The sequence below is a fragment of the Motacilla alba genome, chromosome Z, assembly GCF_015832195.1.
Source record: "Motacilla alba alba isolate MOTALB_02 chromosome Z, Motacilla_alba_V1.0_pri, whole genome shotgun sequence".
NCBI lineage: Eukaryota > Metazoa > Chordata > Aves > Passeriformes > Motacillidae > Motacilla > Motacilla alba.
In genome coordinates, this window is record NC_052046.1 from 2,460,741 (window position 1) to 2,481,814 (window position 21,074).

A 21,074-nucleotide genomic window follows, 5' to 3' on the forward strand; every position below is an offset into this window, starting at 1 on the left:
GTCTTTGTTTTCCTCTGCCCTGGGCTGGCATATGAAGGAAAAGAAGCGACTTGACCACGAGCCCTCACCTGACCAATTTTCCAGGGAGTTTCAACCTTGATTGGCACATCCTGATACCCTAGACCCAGATTGTCAACTGACCCTGAGGAGAGGCTGAGGCAGCTCTGAAAAAAGAGGAGAAAGTTCTCAGCACACACCAATGAATAAATAATAGTAAGGAAAAGGAGAGAAACCCCAAAGACAAGGAGAGGCAGAAGAGAGAGGAAGGGGCCTCAGTCAGGGAGGTGAAGGAAGGCAGGAAGAGGCAGAAAGAGAGGAGGTTTAGGAAGGGACTTTGGGACATATCTGCCCTGAGCCAGTGGAGAGGAAGGATATTGTGAAACAAGGGCAGCCCAGCCCCAGGCAGGGAGAGGAGAGCACAAGGACTTTGGCAGCTGGAAAGGTGGCAGAAGATTAAGGCAATCCCAGAGCGCTGTTAAAAGGGTTGGGGTGCAAAACAATGACATGAAAGAAAAGACTGAAAAGAACAAAACAGAAGAGGAGGAAGAGGAGGAGGAAGGGGAAGAGGAGGCAGTGGAAGAGGTAGCTGAGGAAGATGGGGAAGATGAAAGCCAGGAGAAAAAAAGCAAGAAGAAATCAAAGTCTGAGGATTCAGAGATTGATGGGGAGGTGAAGAAAAAGAAGAAGAAGAAAGCCAAGAGAAGAGAGTATAGCAGTGAGGAGGAAGATGACTACGAGCGCAAAAAGAGAAAGAAGAAAAAAGGCAAAAAAAGCAAAGACAAGAAGAAGAAGAAGAAGGGTGACAAGTCCAAGAAAGGAAAGATAGATGACAATTTTTTGGAGATGTATGAACAGGAGCTTCGGGACTATCATTCGGACTCCTCCAACGCCACGGAAGATGAATACAACAAAAAAAAAGGTCAGCTCCATCTTTCCCCATCTCCCCTCTTGAGCAGGCACTGTTGGTCCTGCAAATGCCCTTGCTGGGGTCCTTCCTGGGGTGCAGGCACTAGTTATTCCTATGTGGGTCATATTTTTGTTAAACAAGTATTCTGACTGTTTGAGGTGTCACCGACAGGTTGTGTCCCTGTGAGCTTTTCTGTTTACGAAGCTGCTTTGCTGTGTGTGTGGTACTGCTGTAATTACATTCTCCTAATTAATATTTGCATTGTGGGGCTGTGCAGAAGCTGCAATCAGCAGGCTCCCCCTGTGTAAGCAGGATCCACGGCAGAGGTGCGTGGTCCTGATCAAGCAGAAGCAGCATGAGCGTGCTGGGGATTTCAGCAGCCAGAGGGGTGGAACACTTAGGATTGATGTAGAAGCAGGAGGTCCAGCACACCAGACCTCTGGCTGTTTTAAAGTAACAAAATCAGCTGGGGAAACGTCAATATTAGCCTCTAAACCTTAGCGCTGTGTTGTAAAGATAAATAGTCCACTTGTTTCATAGGCAGACTGTACTTTGGTTCAATTGTCTGCTGTGCCCAAAGGTGCAGCAGAGGAGGTTTGGATTGGACATGAGTAAAAAAATTCCTCATGGAAAAGCTTATGAAAGGCACGACTGTCAAGGGCAGTTGTGCAGTTTCCAATCCCTGGAAGGATTTAAAAGCCATGTGAATGTGTCCCCTGGGGACATGGGTCAGCAGTGGCCTTGACTGTGCTGGGGTATGGTCAGACTCTATGGCCTTGGAGGGCTTTTCCAACCTAAAATATTCGGTGATTCTGCAACTTAAAGCTTCAGGTGGCTCACTCGGTTTAGGAGAAGACCATGGAGTAGCTCCATGATAAAAAAAAAAAGCCTTGACAGGTAGGAGGACGCTCCCAAGCACAGTGAGGTTATCTCCTTGTCAGGGAGGTGGGCAGCAAAGAGGTCATGGATGCTGAGGGGTGGTACCAGCTACCAGCAACTGGATCCGGGCATGCCTGGGGCACGACACTTCACCTCTCGTCACTGTTGGTTCCCCACCAGTTAATGAGAGTCACAGCACGTGATGAGAGAGATTGGGTGTGCCTGAGGAGTGGTAAAGCACCCCACACTCGTGGTGTGGCCCTAGGTCAACCACACTTGGGGGTTTCTGTTGTGGTGACGAATGGCTGAGACAAGAAAAATTGTCCTATTCCTCTGAGAAGAGGAAAAATATTGTTCCATTCTTCTGAGAAGTGAGTCCCTCACAGGTACACTGTATTTAGCCCAGGCACAAAACCTGCTTCATTTGTGATGGCCCCTGAGGGGTCGGGAGGCTGTCCCACCTCATACTACATTTTTTTTAATAAGGTTGAGCAATAATAATTTGGATTTTTTAAAGACAGTTGCTACAGCAAACGTTTGTAATAATTTCTCTGTGGCCTTCTGATATTAGATATTGGGAAGAAATTTTTGGCCCTGAGGGTGGTGAGGCCCTGGCACAAGGTGCCCAGAGAAGCTGTGGCTGCCCCATCCCTGGAAGTATCCAAGGCCAGGTTGGACAGGGTTTCAGCTATTTCCTTTACTGTGCATCATACTGCTATTCTTACTATTTTGAATTTAAAAAGCTGATTTTTTTTGGTGTGTGACTTTTTTGGAGGCAGCTGCCTCTTTTCTCCCAGAGGACCACTGAGTGAAATGGCTGTTGTTGGTCAGGCTGTGGAGAATTGTGTGACCTTTGCAAAAGCTTTGGAGAATTTCACCACTGAGTGGTGAAGGCTCTGGAGAACTGTGTGACCTCTGTAAAAAGCCTCCCAGAAGCTTTGGGCATGTCAGCTGCCTTTGGTGCTGGTGAATATTCAGTAGAGATATATTTCAGTCCACAAGCTGTGATTCTTTTTGCTGTAAAAAAAGAAAAGAGAGTTGTTGTAAATGTTTCATAAGCAGGGAGTTAATGCTGCCTGTGTCATCTGATGTCCTCTTTATCTTATTGTATTAGCAAACAAGAGAAGGGATCCCCCCATCAAGTTCAATCGATGACTGAAGAACAAGGCAAATCCAGCTCCTGGGGACAGGAGAACAAAAGATATCAAGTGACTGGGTGATAGTGTATCTGAGAAAATTAAAGCAGAGATAGCAGGCATTTTTAACTAAATTGCAGCTGTTGTCCATTCCTGTGATCATGGTGTTAATGAGATTGGTTATTTATTAATAAGTGTTTGCCAAGTTATTTCTACAGTAGAGTAAGGAAAGCTACAGGGAGACTTGATTGTGGCTTTTCAATGTTTACAGGGGACTTAAAGGAAAGATGTAGAGAGGCTTTTTACCAAGGGCTGTAGTCACATGATGGGGGCAATGGCTTTAAACTTAGAGAGTAAGTTTGATTGAATATAAGACAGAAATTACTCCCTGTGAGTGTGGTGAGGCCCTGACACTGGTTTTCCAGAGCAGCTGTGGCTGCCCTGCATCCCTGGCAGTGCCCAGGGCCAGGTTGGATGGGGCTTGAAGCAGCCTGGGCTAGTGGAAGGTGTCCCTGCCCATGGCAGGGGGTGGCACTGGATGGGCTTTAAGGTCCCTCCCAACCCAAACCATTCTACGGTCTTGAGCTGCCAATAACAGTGCAAATGGCCCTTTGTGTAAAAAAAACATTTAACCAGAGGAATCAATGGCTGTAAAGAACAGTAGGTATCCAGAGAGTGTTCACACAGCTCCCAGGCTGCCCAAACCATCATTAATGCTTCTGCAGGTGACAGATGACTGAGATTTGGGTCTCTTTCAGAGAAAAACTCTTTGGAGGAATTTACCTCTTTTGTTTTTTCCCATGCCTTTTTCATATCAGGTTTTGTCTGTGATAGGGAAAGTGAGACTGGCATGATTATTTATCCTCCCACTCAAGTTTGTGGCCATAGAATTTTGAAGGAGGGGACCAAATGTCTCTATCTGTTTTCTGAGTGACTCCTGCCAAAGTCATGGATATCTCAGTGTTGCTAGGAAGAAAGAAAATGTTTCTCTTTCCAAACATGGTTTCATGCCACTAAATGTGTTTTCCCTCTGGCTGAATCAGTAGCTGCCACCTCGGTGAGCCCAGGCCCAGACATGCACAGGGTGTAACAGATGGTGGAAAGCTCCTTCCTGTCCTGTGTCACAGCAAAAAGCTGATGTCTTAGGAGAACTTCAAACTTCCCTTTTTAATGTGGCTCACCAAGAGGCATAACTCACTTCAGGAGATAACAATCTATTTTTTGGAGGCACTCATGATGGTAAAATTGTCTATTTTTCTTTTCACACCTCCTTTTTTTTCCTACCAAGTTTCAGATATGGATATTATTATGCATATTATCAGGAAGTGGTGGAATCTCCATCCCTTGAAGTGTTTAAAAAAACATGTGGATATGTCAACTTATTGGTTGCTGGAGGGCTTGGCAGCGTCAGGGAATGGTTGGACTCAATGATCTTAGGGGGCTTTTCTAACCTGAGGAGCTCTGTGATTCTCTGCTGCTTTCTCCTTCTTGCACAATGGGTGAAGCTGGACTTCAGTGATCTTAGCAGTGTGAAAATCATAACACGAAGAAAGCTACTGAAAAAATGCATGTTTTTGTGAACATGTTGCCTCAAATGGTGATGGAAGGGGGAGACAGCTGCTGTTCGTTTGTAAATAGATATACAAGCTGCTCATCACTTCCTTTGGTGTGTGCCATTGGATTTATTGTGTTATATTTATCACACCATAGCCGTGAACCTGAAAAGGGTTACACAGAAAAAAGCATTCAGGACATGCTGAGTTTATTGCTAAGTTCTGTTTAATGCAGTTTATCAGCAGTGGAGGAGAGCAAGTGCTGTGCTCTGGCCAGCTCTGTCCCTGTGCTCTGCACAGAACTGCAGTGATGCCTTTACAGACAATCAGCAGCTGCAGAATCACCTTGTGTTCACCCTGCGCCCACGGATCTTCCCCAGCTGAAGCTTTGATTAATATTCCGAGTCAGGAGGAACAAGGACTCCTCTTTGGAAGACAGATATTATTTTTACTCCTTGGCACTAAAATGAGCTTGGGTTTTAGGCATAAAACATTCCGAGGAGAGCTTTGTGCCAGTGGCAATTTTATGTCTCGTGATCCGTTGGGAGATGCAAACTCTGCTACTGAGAGAAGGTGGTTCTGAACACTCCTCAGAGTTATAGATCTCATCTGCTTGCATCCCAGCATCTCTCACAGCTTCAAATGACCACAGAAAATACGTATTTTGAAAAGTTTAGGTCATTTTAAATGTTTGTTAGATGTTTGTGGGTACATGCCTGGAATAGAGAGGACTTTAGAACTATTTCATTGGGTCTTCCAGTACCTGAAGGGAGCCTACAAGAGAGCTGGAAAGAGACTATTTGCAAGAGCCTGGAGTGACAGCACAATAGGGAATGACTTCATACTGGGAGAAGTATGAAGAGTTAGATGTTAGGAAGAAATTCTTCTCTGTGGAGGGGGTGAAACACAAGATCTCCCAGCCCTGAAAGTGTACAAGGGAAGTTTGGATGGGGCTTGGAGACCCCTGTCATAGTGGAAGGTGTCCCTGCCTATGTCAAGGGGCTTGGGACTCGACTGTCTTTAAGGTCCTTTCCTACCCAGGCCATTCTATGATTCTATGAACTATCACTTAAGTTCACTATTGTGTGACAGAACAAGCCAATACTAAATTAGTTGTGATACTGAAGTGTTGATTAGTTTCGGGAGCACTTGCAAATAACTTTTTTGCTGGTGCTAAAAAGTCTTTGTGGCTGTCTGTTAGACACCCCTGCTACACACCTGTGCATTCTCACTGGAGAACTGAAGTTGCCTGGGGGTGTCATGCTGTAACTGGGCCTTACAAATTGGAAATGAGTCATTAAAATGCTGGGAGAGGGGCTTTGAAAGGAATCACAGTAGCTCTTCAATGAGCCATCAACTTGCAGCAGGGATGTCACTAGTCACTGGTGTGGAAAATCAGTGTCATAAAGCAGATGAATGCAAATAAACCTTTTTGGAGCAAGTTCTTGCTGGTATCTGGAGGTTTGCAGATGTCACCTTTCCTTTGCAGGTGTGTGTTTAGCCAAGTGCAGGCACAGAGCTGGGGGGAGCAAGCACTTGTGCTCCCCCACCTCTCCCTCTGCCAGGGCAGGACCCCAAACATATGCAGAATTCATTCTTGTTAGGCACACATGATCCATTTGGGATGGCTCAGTCCAGCTGGCAGCCCCAAAAACTGCATCCAGGAACAGCTGTGTGTGCCAGGCTGCCAAAGGCATGGCACAGCTGATGTGAAACCCACACCCGCGAGCAGGAGACGCAGCTTCCCAGCACTGCTGCTCTCCTCACACCCAAAACAATCAGCTCTGAATGGAGTGGTGAGTTCAGTTTTAGAGAGCTCAGTTTTATACCCTTGATTGCCTGTGGGTAGATTTTAGATTGAGTGTTTGAGTTTGGACTTGAATAGAGAACACCTGAGAGTTCCTGGAGAGGAGCTGAACGAGTTGGCACTGAGAATAGATGTTAAATGCAGATCAGTATGTTCAGTCCTGGATGATTTACCCCCAGCCCCGCTATCCCACCAGTCTGGATTCGGTTTTCTGTTCAGTTACCTATACTTGATCACATTAGAATAATTCAAGAATATTTGGGGGTTTTTACCTTTCCCTCTTCTGCTGTATCCCTCTTCCCTTTTCTCTTTCCTCCCTTAAGAGTCAAGATTCCTATGTCTTTAAAACATCCAAGCTTTGCCTGGGTAGTTTTTCATTCTCTGGTTGCAGAAAGAGAACTGAGGAGATGCTTTTGCTCACAGGTACATCCGTTCCTCTAGTGGTACATCAAATTCCAAGTTTCAGGACTGCATTGATATTTTAAGGATCATTAGTTTTGTTCCCATTTATACTTTGTTAAATATACATCTTCGAGGCCCACTGTGAAGCTGTTTATCATCCTGTCCCTGGGAATTTGGACTAATATCTGAATACTGTTCCATTAAAACAGCAGAATTACATCCATCAGGATGGAAAGTCTGGGCAAAAAATAATACTGAGCTGCCAGTGACTAAGCACAGAGAGGGGGCCCAGGGCAAACCAGTATTTTATTCCAGCCTAGGACAATCCTACAGCCTCAGGTGAGGTGGTTTATCCAGCTGAGCCCCAGGAAAGCAGAGACTCATGGTGGGTTTGGTGTCAAGAGCCTCTGATCACTGCTGGGATGTGGTGTTTTACTGTGGGATTGTTTTAGCTGTCGAAATTGCAATCAGGATGTAGCTTCCAGAGTCACAACATGTTTTTGTCTGGTTAAGGACTCCTCTTGGCTGACTACTGCTGCTCCAAGAAATATTTATTTATTGTCAGTGCCTTGTGGGTGCAGCTATTTCTCCAGGCATTGTCAGAGGGGTTTTTCTTCCTTGCAACACAATGACACAAACACCTGAATGGCAACACTTAAAGAAAGACTGAAAATAATTAATTGTGGCTTTTTTTTGATGGATTAACGTGCACTGCAAGACAGGCTGGACACATATCACTGAGGAGTTGTGCATTGCTGCTGTAATTGAATGTGGTTGTTGGAAGCCAGTTTTTTTGGCACTTTGTCACCTGATGTTCAGAAATGTATTTTTCAGCATCAATTTGGAGATCTGCATTTTGTAGACATCTGTATTGAAGAAGTATCTCAATCAGAATTTCTCTGTGAACTCTAAGTGTTAATTAAGACACATTTGCAAAGAAGGCAGAGGAAGGAGGTGGAAAGGCTCTAGCAATTTTTTTTTTTAATATTTCTTTTTACGGTGCTATTTGAATAGTAGAAACTCTGTGCCATGACTACTTATGTTGGGGAGTTGTTATTTATTCCTAGAATCAGAGAATCCTAGAATGGTTTGGATTGGAAGGGACCTTGGAGGTTATGTAATTCCAGTACCACTACACCATTTTGCTCCAAACCTCACCCAACCTAACTCATAACAACATCTAACAACGCTCATCTAAATATCAGTAACACACATAACTTGTATTTATTACAAGCCTCTGCCGGGCACCATTCCCTGCTTAGGCCGAGCATCAACATGAAACACAGCTAGAAATCAGCTCCCAGGAGCCAAATGTGCTGGTTCCTCACCCCAGAGCTGCCAAGGGAGCAGTGTCCCCTCAGGCTGGCAGCCAGTGTGCCTGCTGGGGCTGTCCGTGCTCACGGTGCCACCCGGGCCTCACCTGCTGGTGCCTTTGCCAGCTGTTGACTCAGTGGCTTTGCCAGCTGTTGACTCAGTGGCTTTGCCAGCTGTCCCCTCCTGAACACACTCCTGTTGGATTCAGCACCTCAGGCCAAGTAGTTTTGAAACGCTGTTGATGTGGATGTGTTTTTCTCTGTGTTTTTCTCTGTGAAAACAGCTCTAGCCGTTGCCTGAAAAAAAAGGCTGTGAGAAATGTCTTGCCTTGCTCATGTCAGGGAACACCCAACAGCACCTGCAATGCCTCCAGGCCAGGGACACTGGGCAGGGGTGGGAATAAAGGAATCTTTGGTGAAATTGCTCTTCCTCCTTCCTGGGTATTGGGGTCAGAGCTGGCAGCAAGGGGAGGGTCTCTCCTTGACCTTGGTTTTTGTCTGCCTGGGTGACTACAAGAGGGTGGGGTCTTGTTAGAGTCTGGTGACATAGAACATAAAGCCACAGAATGGTTTGGGTTGGAAGGGATCTTTAAGCTCATCCAGTGCCACCCCCTGCCATGGGCAGGGACACCTTCCACTGTCCCAGGCTGCTCCAAGCCCTGTCCAACCTGGCCTTGAACACTGCCAGGGATCCAGGGGCAGCCACAGCTGCTCTGGGCACCCTGGGCCAGGGCCTGCCCTCCCTCCCAGCCAGCAATTCCTGCCCAATATCCCATCTGGGCCTGCCCTCTGGCCCTGGGAAGCCATTCCCTATGTGCTGTCAATTCAGGCTCTTGTCCAATGTCTCTCCCCAGATTTTTTATAAGCTGCCTTCAGGTGATAGAAGGCTACTAGAAAGTCACCCCAGACCCTTCTCTTCTCCAGGCTGAGCTCTCCCAATGCCTTCAGCCTTTCCTCATAGGAGAGTTGCTCCATCCCCCTAATCACAGGCATGACAGACAGCAGGGAATTACTTCCAGCTGCATTCTGCAGACACATTGCTCTACCGCAGACTTTGTTCCATGCTGCAGATAAAATCGATTTCATATTTTACCCAGACTGTGCTGTACACCTCCAATTGGACAGAAATTTCTACTGTTCTTGTCAATAGTGGTGACTCAGAGGCACCCCATGTCCTGGCAGGTCTTTCTTGCCTCCAAGAGACAATGAAAGAAATGGAACAGGTTTCTGTTGTGAGTGTCTCTCTCCCCTGAGGCACAGTGTTTTCCTCCAACACAATTTAGGCTTGAATAAAAAAGATGTTGATTGCTAAACTAATTCTACTTTACTGTTCCAGCAAAGAACTAAGGTGGTTTTTCCTGGTAGTGCTCAGGAAAAAATACTCTTTAAGTGGTAGCTGGAGCACCAGATGAATCGAGTTTGGATTCCTACAGTGCGTGAGAATGAAATGTTAATTTTTACAATAGCTGATTAAGTAAAACACACTCCAAACCATGACTACTCTGCCTCTGGGAACAGGCAGGACAGTGTTCAGCTTTGGATTTATATTTTAAGAGATAAATGATATTTCAGAGCTCAAGATAATGATACTTATGTGTACCAGCACTAAGTTTCCTTAGAAGAAAACCTCCCTAATTCATGTCCATGACAGAGTCTCAAAATGTGAGATGCTATTAATTCTGCAATTCCTTGTATAAACTATGAATAGCAAAATGTGTAACAGTGTGCAGCCAGTCCAAATATTTGTGAAAAAAAATCCCTCTCTTTTGCTTTGAATAATTAATCTGGCATCCATGCCAGACTCAAAAGCTTCTTTCCACGAAGCATATAAAGGAGCAGGCAATCTCTCATAGAGTGTGAGGCCCAAATCTGCTCACAGTTCTGAGGTACAAATCCAAAGCCATTGTGCTCAAGTCAATGGAGTTAGTCAGGATTTGCTTCAGAGTGAATGAGAGGAGAATTTGACTCATTTTGTGTATGACAAGAGATTATTGCACAAATTGTGGCTCACTAAAAACAAACAGGCTGCAATTTAAAAGGCTCGTCTTTGTGGTGGGTAAAGGATGGTCCTGATTAAACTGTAACCATCATAAGTATTTAACTGATGTGTTCACATGCACAGAGCATTGTTTTGTCAAACATAACCTGTAACAGTCAGCAAAGACCCTTAAAAACTTCCAAGTGTTTTGCATAAATGTCAAGGTACTCTTCAGGTGCTCCAAGACAAACACACTCCAAAGTGTTTCGGGAGAAGCCAGAGTGATTGGTGCTCTGCATGAATCAACATGAAGTGAATATTGAGAATAATCAGTGAATTCCCAGCTGGAGGTGCAGCGAAGTGCAAACAGCCATTAGTGCTGCTGAGGTAAATGCATCCTGCTAAACAGAAGCCTCTGAAGGTAGCTCTGAGAGCCACAGCTTCAAAGCAGTTGGTGTTCATTTGGGTTTATATTCAAGATGAATCACAGAATCCCAGAGTGGCTGAGGCTGGAAAGTACCACAGTGGGTCCTCTGGTTCCATCTCCTTGCTCCAGCAGGGTCATCCCAGAGCACAGGGTACAGGATTTTGTCCAGGTTGCTCTGGAATATCCCCAGTGACGGAAACTCCACACCCTCTCTGGTCTCTGTTTCAGCCCTTCGTCTCTGAACAGTGAAGTTCTTCCTCATGTTCAGATGGAGCTTCCTGAGCATCAGTTTCTCCCTGTTCCTCTCATTCCATTGCTCTGCATCGCTGAGAAGGGCCTGGTCCATCCTCTGACACATCCCTTCAGAAACCTGTGGGTTTTGCTTTCCCTCTTCCTTCCCCAGGCTCCTCACTATCCTTTCTGTCTTATTTCACCCGCTTAATCACTCTAGTCGCACAACCTTAATTTTTTTTTTTTTCCTCCAAGGGACAATCTTGCTAGACAGAAATTAGGCACCAACTCAGTTCTCCACATTCACCTCATGTGAACGTGACCTGACAGGGCCTGCAGTCACTGCCATAATTGATGCTGAGCAGTCCCATGGTACTGGAGTCAGAAAAACCTGAATTTATCAGGCAAAGCATTCTTCTGTCCTGGAAATAATTCTTTCTTGGGCAGCTAAGGGAAGTTTCCATACTCTTGGCTAAAGTGTCCCAGTGTGCACTTGTCAGTGTTTATAGTTTTACAGCAATTTTAGGAGTCATTTTGAAGCAAGTGTTTCTCTACTCTCATCATTGAATGGATGGATTTATATCAGCCCACTTCATATTTATCATCTCCTCCTGCAAGGCAAGGAAACGGGTGTGAGTGTTTCCAGCAGCGATGCAATGCAACTTGAAACTGATTTTATGCTGTCTGTATCCTGGACTTGAAATGGCCATTTCTGAATGCTTATTTTCAACAAAGAAAGTACTGTCTGTAATTTCCTTTATTGAGCTTGTATTTGCCTGAGAAAAGCAGTAATGGGTTTGCAGTTCATAGCAAATCAGCCCTGTTTAGCTTGCTGGAACTTTCACCAGCTTCTGAAGCCTTCGTGCAGGATAGCTGAGCAGTGGAGTCAGCTGGGGATTCAATATCTACCAGAGGAGATAAGTGAACTAAATTCCACTTGATTGAGATAATATTTGGAACAAAAGAGCCTGTATCAGTAAGTGCATTAAAGCTTTGTATTGACTCAACCCGGCCTACTGGGAGAAAAGTGAGATTTGGAGACTGGGCTGAAAGTCAGTCATTCCCATACTAACACTTTGGATTTCTGTAACTTGGGCATGATCTGAGCACTCAGAATAGACTCGCTTTGACCTTGGGGCAGGGTTGTTTGCCACCTAAAAGCACCTTGATGTAGGAGTCTTCCTGTGAGCAGAGGCCCATGCAGCATGATGATCAGACTGTGGTCCAGTCCTGCCTTGGTGGTCTCTCCCTGGGGCTCCTCTACCCAGAGGCTGCCATAATCTTGATAAACTTCATAAAGTCAGCCAACATTGCTAGGAAAAGCATTAAGGACTACTACACATCACAGGAAGGGACCTTTAAGAATATTTAACTCCAAGCCTCTGCCATGGGCAGGGAAACTCTCCAGTAGAGCAGGCTGCTCCAAGCTCCACAGCAGCATCTGAATGCTGGCTTCATGACTTGACCACTTGGGTGAAGACCTTTGGGAATCCTGCCCATGTCTGAAGGGAGGTGAATGACCAGTGAAAGTATCTGGGACATGGGAATGTCATGGTTTACATCTTATGTTTGACCAAGAAGGAAGTAGGGGCATCATGGGTGCAAAGTCATACATGGAATTGGGTTTTTTACACCCCAGAAGCCAAAAATTATTGCAAAGCTCTGAAGAGGCACCATGTAGGAAAGTCTTTGGTGAGTATTAGTGCCCATGATCCAGAAAATAATAATGGGGTGGACCCTCGATGAGAACTTGGATCTTTTGAGTGATGGAGAGTGTAAAAAACAGGGACTCAAAATGGGAAGATTAGATATACCATGAGGCCATCCTTCCAAAAAGGAAGTAAGGAACTTGGTTGGAAGATGTATGAAATTTATAGGATACCTAAGACTTCAGTTTTCTGTATTTTCCTAATGTTCTCTTTCAAAACTGGAGCATTGAAGTAGTAAATTTGATCCTTCTAACCTAGATGCCAGCTTTGGTTAGATAACTTCCACAGATATCCGATTTCAAGTATTTTAGTTAATTCAGTTTTATCATCCTAAATCACTAAATACAAGATGTTTATGCTTGGGATTTGCTAGCACTGGACATGTTCTCTCAAAGCCAGAATATCCAATTATTCAGGAGCAAACTTGAGGGTGGTTATTAAATGTCACTAACCTACAGTTCTTGTTGAACTTTATCATGGGTGCTGTTCCCAGCAAAGGGGCTGGGGTACAAAATGTTCATCCCCACCCCAGCTCTGCCTCTTCTGTCTTCTGGGCCCTCAAACTGCAGAGCAAATACAACAGCTGTCAGGGGCTGATAAAAATTATAGAAAAAAAATGCAAAGAAAAGAAACAATCCTGAATCTATACTTATGTACTTCCATGCCTTTGAAGGAAGTGGCTAAATAATCTGCATTTGTCTCCTGCCTTTTGCAGAAGGAGCTGGCATCAATATTAGCATTAAACTTTAATTTTCTTCCTGCAAAGGAAATTATGGGCCCTGCATCCATGACATCACTGGAAATCTGGGACATCATGTATTTGCACAGCTGGCCATCCAGCTGTAATGCTGGAAAAGAGGTGGCAGAGCTCCTTCCCCCTTCCAGCAGTGCACTGTGACATGTATCAAATGCACTGATGTGCTGATGTCACCAACACAAACCTTCCTTTTGTCCCTCAGTGCAAAGCTAATTAAAATGGTGTTAACCACAGCTTATGCCTGGTAATGGCATGAGCTAATCAAGCAGGGCAAAGCACATCTGTCCTGGTAAAAACTACTCATCCACCTACTGCCTGCCCACTGCAGTGTGTGGAGGCTGATTTGGGGGCTGTGAACCTAAAGGGCAGCCCATCTACTTGGGCTGTCATTGTTTTCCAACTGTGAGACTTCCATTGCAGAAATCAGATGAGGGATTTGGTTTTTAATGGTGGGGGGAAAATTGTGGCTTGGTGGTGGGTTTTGTCTTAGACAATGTCCCTGTATCCCATCACCTCACTTGCTAGAGACTGAAAAATAGGAGTAGATAGTTTTCTACAACTTCAGCAAGGAAATTAAGATTGGTTGTATAGATGAGGTGATGCCAATACCTGCACAAGTGTAGCAGACCAGCCCAAGAATGAGTTTCACTTGATGGGAGGGTTTAACATGGCAGACTCTGTTATATGAACATATAACCCAAAAGTCCTAGCACTTCTCTAACAGTAAAAAAAACTCACTAGAGAAACTGTCTGAGCTTTTGAAAGGCCTCTGGGAACTTACAGATTTTTTGTGATGTCTTTTTTTCTCTTCTCACATGAAAAATGCCTGCATGCCAGACAAAGTTGAACATGACTTGACCTCACCCCGGAAAACCAGAACAGGGGCAAATTTTGCTTAGGTTCCATGATGAAAGAGGAGACAATGCCTAGAGGTCCTTTTCCCTAAAAAAGCTTGGAATCATGGAATCACTGAGGTTGGAAAAGATCTCCAAAATCATCGAGTCCAACCTTTGACCAAACACTAGCTGTCGACTAGGCCAGGCATGAAGCTCGCAGAGGGATGCTGAGCTGTAGCTGCCACTTTGGCAGTGCCCGCAGCAAGCTCTGACAGTGACAAATACTTCCACAGCACAGATAAGTCATAATGCTCCTTGAGACGATCAGGCATAAGAGGCTGCTCTGGATGAGCACTGCAATATCCTAACGTGAGCCGGCTGTTTCCGAAGCGGAGCCGAAAGCCCCGGAGTGACGGACGGTGACTCACCTTCCTCCTGCTAATGGCTAATGCAAACACCTCCTCTGTCTCTCCCCGCTGTGCCAAACATCTCCCGTTGGCATCTGGGAATGCTAACAGGAGGAAGGTGAAATGAAAACACTGCTCATGCTTATTACTTATGTGCAAGCTGTGGATCCCATATTCTTCCTTTTTTTTTGTTTTTTTGCAAACAAATCTCCTCTTCCTTTGAGCCTGTAAATGAAATAGACTAACCCAAGGGATGCTTAAAATGTTGCCAAGCACAGATCACAACTTCCTGTATTTATTACAATAATGCCCCCTTTTCTGTCCTATTTATATTCATGGGAAGGTGAGATTAGGAAAATATTGAACTTTTTTTTTTCCTCAATGCAATAAAGCTGATGGAAATAAAGAATAGTTTTTAATCAGTTTTACATGAGTGCCCTGCGTTTTGCTCTTTTGGTTGAAATGGTGATTAAATTTCTTTTTGATGATGTTTTGAGGGAAGACTTATTGTGGAAAAACATTTGATGCTCAGAGCAGAGTTACAATATATTTTTTGTGTCTTTTGAATAAATACAGAGTAGAGTAGAATAGAATAGAATAGAATAGAATAGAATAGAATAGAATAGATATGTGAATAGAATAGATTAGTGATGTAGTGAGAGAGAGATGGACACTAATAAAATATGTCAAATTCTGATGCACCCACAAAGAGGGACATTTTTAAAGCATTAGTTGTGAGAAATCCCATAGTTAGCAGTCAGTTTGTGCCGGATAAAACAATGAAAGCATAGCCTTTCCTCTAGCTTATAGGTTTGAGGCTGAGATGCTGTCACTAGATCATGAACATCACGTTGTCTGAAGCCAAAAGGAGCCATCAGGGTGCATAGCTTGGCCACAGGCAAGGTTTTGTAATTTCTTCTCTGTCGAGCCAACCAAGACACGTCCTTCAGTAAAGTAACCTGTTTTCAAGCCTCAAGTCTTGTTCTAACATCACTCATCATCCTAAGAAATGTATGTCTGACTACAGAATTATTGTTATTTGAATCAGTCTAACTCTGCCTTTTGGCCATCGGATCTTGTCATGCCACTTGAGTAAAAGGCACTTTTTAACTCATGCGTCTCCCAAGAAGATACATATGTGTGTAAATAAAGCTATCACTCAGTCTACTACTTGGAAAGATAAATAGATAGAGCTTTGAGACTCTAATTTAAGTGTTTTCCTACCTATTGTCAGGGGGGTTAGTTTGGGTATCAGGAAAAGGTTCTTACCCAGAGGATGCTGGCACTGCCCAGGTTCCCCAGGGAATGGGCACGGCCCCGAGGCTGCCAGAGCTCCAGGAGTGCTTGGACAGTGCTCCCCAGGATGCACAGGGTGGGATTGTTGGGGTGTCTGTGCAGGGCCAGGAGTTGGACTTGATCATCCTTGTGGGTCCTGTGAGAGACTGGAAAGACTGACATCCTGTTGAGCGAGTATTTTTGGGGCCTTCCAGGTCTCTTCCAATTCAGGATACTCTGTGATTCTCCTCACGATTTACCATTTTGTCTTTGGTAAAATCTCCATAACAACCAAAATGCAAAATTCCTGGCTGTAGTGATGCCCCAGCTTCCATACAAATATCTTATCAGAGCAAACAGGAAAGCATGCTTTGCATTGACATGTGCATAAATGAAAAGTGGCTCAACAGCTTTAACACTTCACATAAATTCATCTGCTCTATGTAACACATGCTCATGCATTATGGTAGGGGAAGCAGCATGTTCACAGAAAAGTGTTTTATTTGCAGCAAAGTCCATCCTAACCCAGTCCCTCTCTGCCCATGTAAAATGTCTCCAGCAGTTTTGTTTGATGTGATGATTTTCGACAGCTGGATTAACCACGCCCTGCCCAAAGATGGGTTTGTTTGGGCAGTGGGTGCATAGATGCATCTCTAGGGTGTGTTTATCAGCTCAGGTTTGGTGGTGACTTGGATCAGCAAAGGGTGAAGGTTCTTTCCTGTTGTCCTGATGTTTCTTTTCTCTTTCCACAGTTTATGAGGTGGTGACAGTGACAGGAGATGTCCGGGGAGCAGGAACCGACGCCAACGTCTTTGTCACTCTCTTTGGAGAGCACGGCATCACTCCCAAGACTCATCTCACCAGCAAGTAAGTGCCTGGAAAGAAATCTGTATCTTTGAGGCCTGCTCTTCAGGGACTGTTAAAGCATTTTGATGAAACATAATATCATGCTGATGGATGTGGAGGGAATAAATCCATACGGTATTTTAAGATCACCAGGGAAATCTGAATTTTTGCCATTGCGTATTTCGTACCCAATCCGTTGCAAACCTGCATTCCCTTCTGTAGGTGGAAATCCATGTTACGTAAGGCTCATATTTGCAAGGTGTGGGGATGTTTGTTTTTCTTAGAGCTTAATTTTGGAGCTCGCAAATTAGCAGCTGAGAATATTCATTGCTTGTTGAAGTGGGCATGATGGGCTATATTCCCATGCCTAGATCCCACAGAGGTCTCCATGCTAGTCAGGTACAGACAGAAATGTCCTTGAATGATTCTGAAGAGTAACTCAGTGGGTTTGAAGTAATGTTGATAGATAACCACCTACAACCAGCCACAGGAAATCTGAGGCAAGCAGAAATGGAAGAATTTAAGCTGAGTCCTAATTTAGACTGCTTCCATCCTATCTGCTGCATGCCTTGCTGCACACCACTGTAGTTGCACATCACTCTGGTGGCCCTGTTCTATTTTCCTCCAGCTGGTGTCAACACCATCCTATGGATGCATCTTCTCATTCCTTATCAGCATGTTGAACTTAGTGGGAGCCATATTTTATAATTTAAGAACCTATTAAGATGCTTTTGACTCTCTAAATAGCTTTTTTTGTTGTTGTTGCCTAATTTACAAAGTGAGCATCAGGGTCAGCAGGTGCTCATTTCCCATGAAATTGAGATGACTTTTAACAAAGTACCAGCTCTGCATGTACTAACTTCCCCTTAGTCAGGCAATTGCACTAAGATAAATCAGAAAACCCTTCTCCAGAGGGTCTGGGAGAGGCTGTGTGTCTCTGTTTTTCGGTGTTCTTATTGTTTTGGTTTTCTTGAAAATGTGTTTCAGAATTATTAATCCTGTGCTAATGTCACACGGTAACTTCACATTTTCTCCATTTCTACAGCACCGACAAGAGGTACCTGCAGCTATTTTAAATTTTACCCTCAAAAGAGCTTCTCTTCCCAGTGAAACAACTCAAACATGAGAGTCTGTAAAGAAAATGATATGGGAATGGTAAAGAAAATACATGAAATTTCAGCCCTGTTTGCCATATTTCAAATTCAGAAACCAGAGCCAGGCAAAGGAGTTCTATTATCCCAGAATTTCTAGAAACAGCAGGGAGATCTTCCTGATCGTATATTATACGTCTATCTGAAATGCTTTGGTTTTTGTTGTGTGATTCTCATCCAGACATCCCATCAAACTGACCAAGTGGAATGCCATTTTCTTTGATGTAACAGAGAAGGAAATGGAGGCAAGGACCTAAAAGGGAACATGGTTCCATTGCAGGTCACTGGCAGAGCTGGGAGCAGCAGCAGCAGCTCTGCTGAGGAAAGAGCTTCTAGCCTCCAAACCTGCCCTGTAGTATTTGGCAAAAGCATCAAAGCAACATCTGCTTTCCAGGGAGTTGTCTTGTGGTCAGCACTTACATAAATAGCCATTTCACTGGGAAAGCACTCATCTGCTCGAGGCTATGGGAAGAACCCAAATATTACCCAAAAAAATTTAATAAATAAACTCTATGCCCTTTAGAGAAGTCAAAAGATGTCCATCAGCTGTGGCATTAAACATGCTGCTGGTTGTGCAGGTGGTCTTTGCTGGCATTTGGGTTAATGCCTCCTCTTTCCTCCTGCTCTCGCCACTTTTATTTTGTGAAAGGGAAAAATAAAGGACACACAGAGATTATTTTAGGTTGCAGCAGCAGCACTCTGAGCTTGTTTAGACCTGAGTTAGCCTTTTGGGCTTGGTCCCTGTTGCTGCAGTGAGCAGATGGCTGAGGTGTGGAAAGCAAGGATGAAAGGCTCGGGAAGCCAACCTTCTGCAGTTCAGGGCTCTTGAAACTGGTCCCGTAGGAGGTGACCACTAGAACAGCAACTACAGATTTCCACTGGGGGTTTCCCAAACATCAGCAAAATTTCTGTGTCTCTAAGCAAAGTCTGGTGCTTTACAGTGCTCCATCGAGGAACGGTGAGAAAAAAATGTAGTCTGGACTTAGGAGTGCCTTCAGAACTGCTCAATTGATAGTCTTGTCTCCTAATTACGAAGAAAACTGTGGAATAGTCAGTTTACACCCCTCCCCCCAAACTTGTTATGCAGCTTTGTGAATATGGCAAAAGGATGGAATCTCATGCATCTTTCAACTAAATGTTTACACGAGTTCACTTATGACTGCAAATGCATGACATTTTATAGGTGTTTACATTCCCCCATGTATGACAGACAGCTAAAATATCATGCATTGCCTAAAGATGGTACTACCACTTCGCCTTCTGGTTAAAATGAGTTTTTCCTGTTTCTTTCCTGACTGTGTGCTGGTAGTGAAAGACATGACTGTTCAGGTGTTTTTGTCATGGGCTGTAAGGGGAAAACATGGCAAGCTGATGAAATATCCCATGTTTTTAACATTGGCCAACAATACGGTAACTGTGAAAGACACAAATCTTTGCCATAACTGGTCAGGAGGAACATTGGTTCTGGATGTGACAGCACTCAAAATCTGAGCCAAGAGCTGAGTTCCAAAGGTGGGGCTACAAAAAATGACATGGAGTGACAGGACAAGGAGGAAACGGCTTAAAAATATCAGAGGGCAGGGTTAGGTGAATATTAGAAAGAAATTTGTGGCTATGAGGATGGTGAGGCCCTGATATTGGTTGCCCAGAGAAGCAAGGGCAGGGATACTCCCGGCCAGGTTGGATGGGGTTTGGAGCAACCTGGCGTAGTGAAAGGTGTCCCTGCCCATGGCAGGGGGTGGGATGAGATGGACTGTAAGGTCCCTAAGGTCTCTTCCAACACAAAGATCTTGTGATAAGGTGGTTTATTTTGGAAAGGAGGTTCAGAAAAGTAGTGTTGAGTGCCTTGGCAGGGCTGGGATGACTCCTCCTTTGACTCTGTCTGCCAGTTTGGGGGGACTGTGTCTCTGGTGCTGGCAAAGTGTTGCTTGGGCTCAGAAGCTCTTGGCAAAATCCCACTTCACAACCCAGCTCATGCAACTCTTCAGTTCCCCATCCAGCACCCTGCACCAGGTACAGCTCAGCCAGAAGCTAAAAGCACTGCCACAAATGAATTTCTTTCCATGGGCACCGTCTCTGACATGTGGGTGAACACCAAGGCTTTGCTTGTTGGCATTTTGACAGTTGTCAAAACTTTTCCCACAGGCATGAACTGATCCTCTGTGGTCCAACTCTGAGCAAAGAGTGCTCCACAGTATTTATTTCTCTATGTTCATATGCGTCCCACCAGGCTGAGGCTGGGGAAATAGTACAGCACTCAGGTGGGAGTGCCACTGCTGGCTCATTCACAGTTTTTAGCCCAAATCCATGTTTTTCTTGCTAGTGTAACTTTTCAGTGTTAGGCTTACTTGGTCCAGTTGGGGACAACTGCAAATAATATCACAGAGATGTTTTTACGTTGAAGGGAAAAAAAAGAAGAAGAAGAGTTTAGAGAAGATTTAGCAGCTATAGCAATGTGGAAGAGAGATTAAATAATTGGTGACAGCTTTCTACTGAATTTGACGACAATACAGAGGATTTTTTTTTAAATGTCTGATGCAGAAGACAATTAATTAGCAGTCACTTCTATTTGATCTTAGGTGACTATACAGATTTTTTGCTGTTCCTTAAGCCAGCAAATACAAATGAATTGTAGAGTATGTACCAGATAGTCTCCAGAGGATGGTAATGTTTGTAGCTCTAGTACAGTTAAGCCAAGCCCAGTGGAAAATCTGATTTTGTTATTTAACCTCTCAAGAATAAATAAATAAATATGGGAAAGAGAGTTTATTTACTCTGAGCAGTTAATATAATAAATTAGGAAGGGTTAGGCTAGGCTGTTGGTGCAGAAAGGACTGTTCAGGTCAGGAAGGGAACAAACCCCAAGTGCAGAGGGGGAAGGATTCTCACCTTGCTGCTGAAGTGCTGCTTCAGTGAGGAGCTGTGATCTTTTTCCTTTAATGCCACGGGACGCTTCCTATTTTACAGCTGTTTATGTATCTGACTGCACCCTGATTTATGTCTGTACAACTCTGCAGCACTTTCAGTGCTCTCTAAAGACTTAATGGTCTGGGACAGTGTTAAGTAATAGCACATTTTGGAGTCCATATTCACTTCTGAAAAAGAAACTAAGTGGGAATTTTTTTCCTCTGTCTTGCTCAGTCTTATTAGCCAGCCTATGTCCAGTATTTCAGGAATAAAATACCTGAGAGAGTGCTTAGACTGAGGTGTTGAACAACCTAAATATAAGAGTGGGTATAATGGGCATATGTATAAATTATAATCCACCAGCAGGTATGAACACAGCAGCTGGTGGTACAACTACAGGGAAGGTCATGCCTTAGAGAGAAAAACAGGATTTTGCTTAAAATAGCCAGACTTTTAAGGGAATTCAGCTGTTAGACCCAGGTCCCTGCTGATCAAGTGTCAGCTGCATTTTTCAGACTGTAAAACCTGGCCAGTTTTCCCCTTGGGATGAGAG

General features: G+C 44.3%; 1 protein-coding gene across 1 annotated transcript in view; it reads left to right on the forward strand.

Annotated features, from left to right (window-relative positions):
* The first annotated feature begins 504 nt into the window (after window positions 1–504).
* LOXHD1 (lipoxygenase homology domains 1) overlaps window positions 505–21,074 on the forward strand; it is a 148,403-nt gene continuing 127,833 nt past the window's right edge. The window contains exons 1-3 of the mRNA XM_038125710.1: window positions 505–919; window positions 16,370–16,484; window positions 17,509–17,520. Coding sequence (XP_037981638.1) covers window positions 505–919; window positions 16,370–16,484; window positions 17,509–17,520 — 542 coding nt within the window. The remainder of the gene's footprint in view (window positions 920–16,369; window positions 16,485–17,508; window positions 17,521–21,074) is intronic.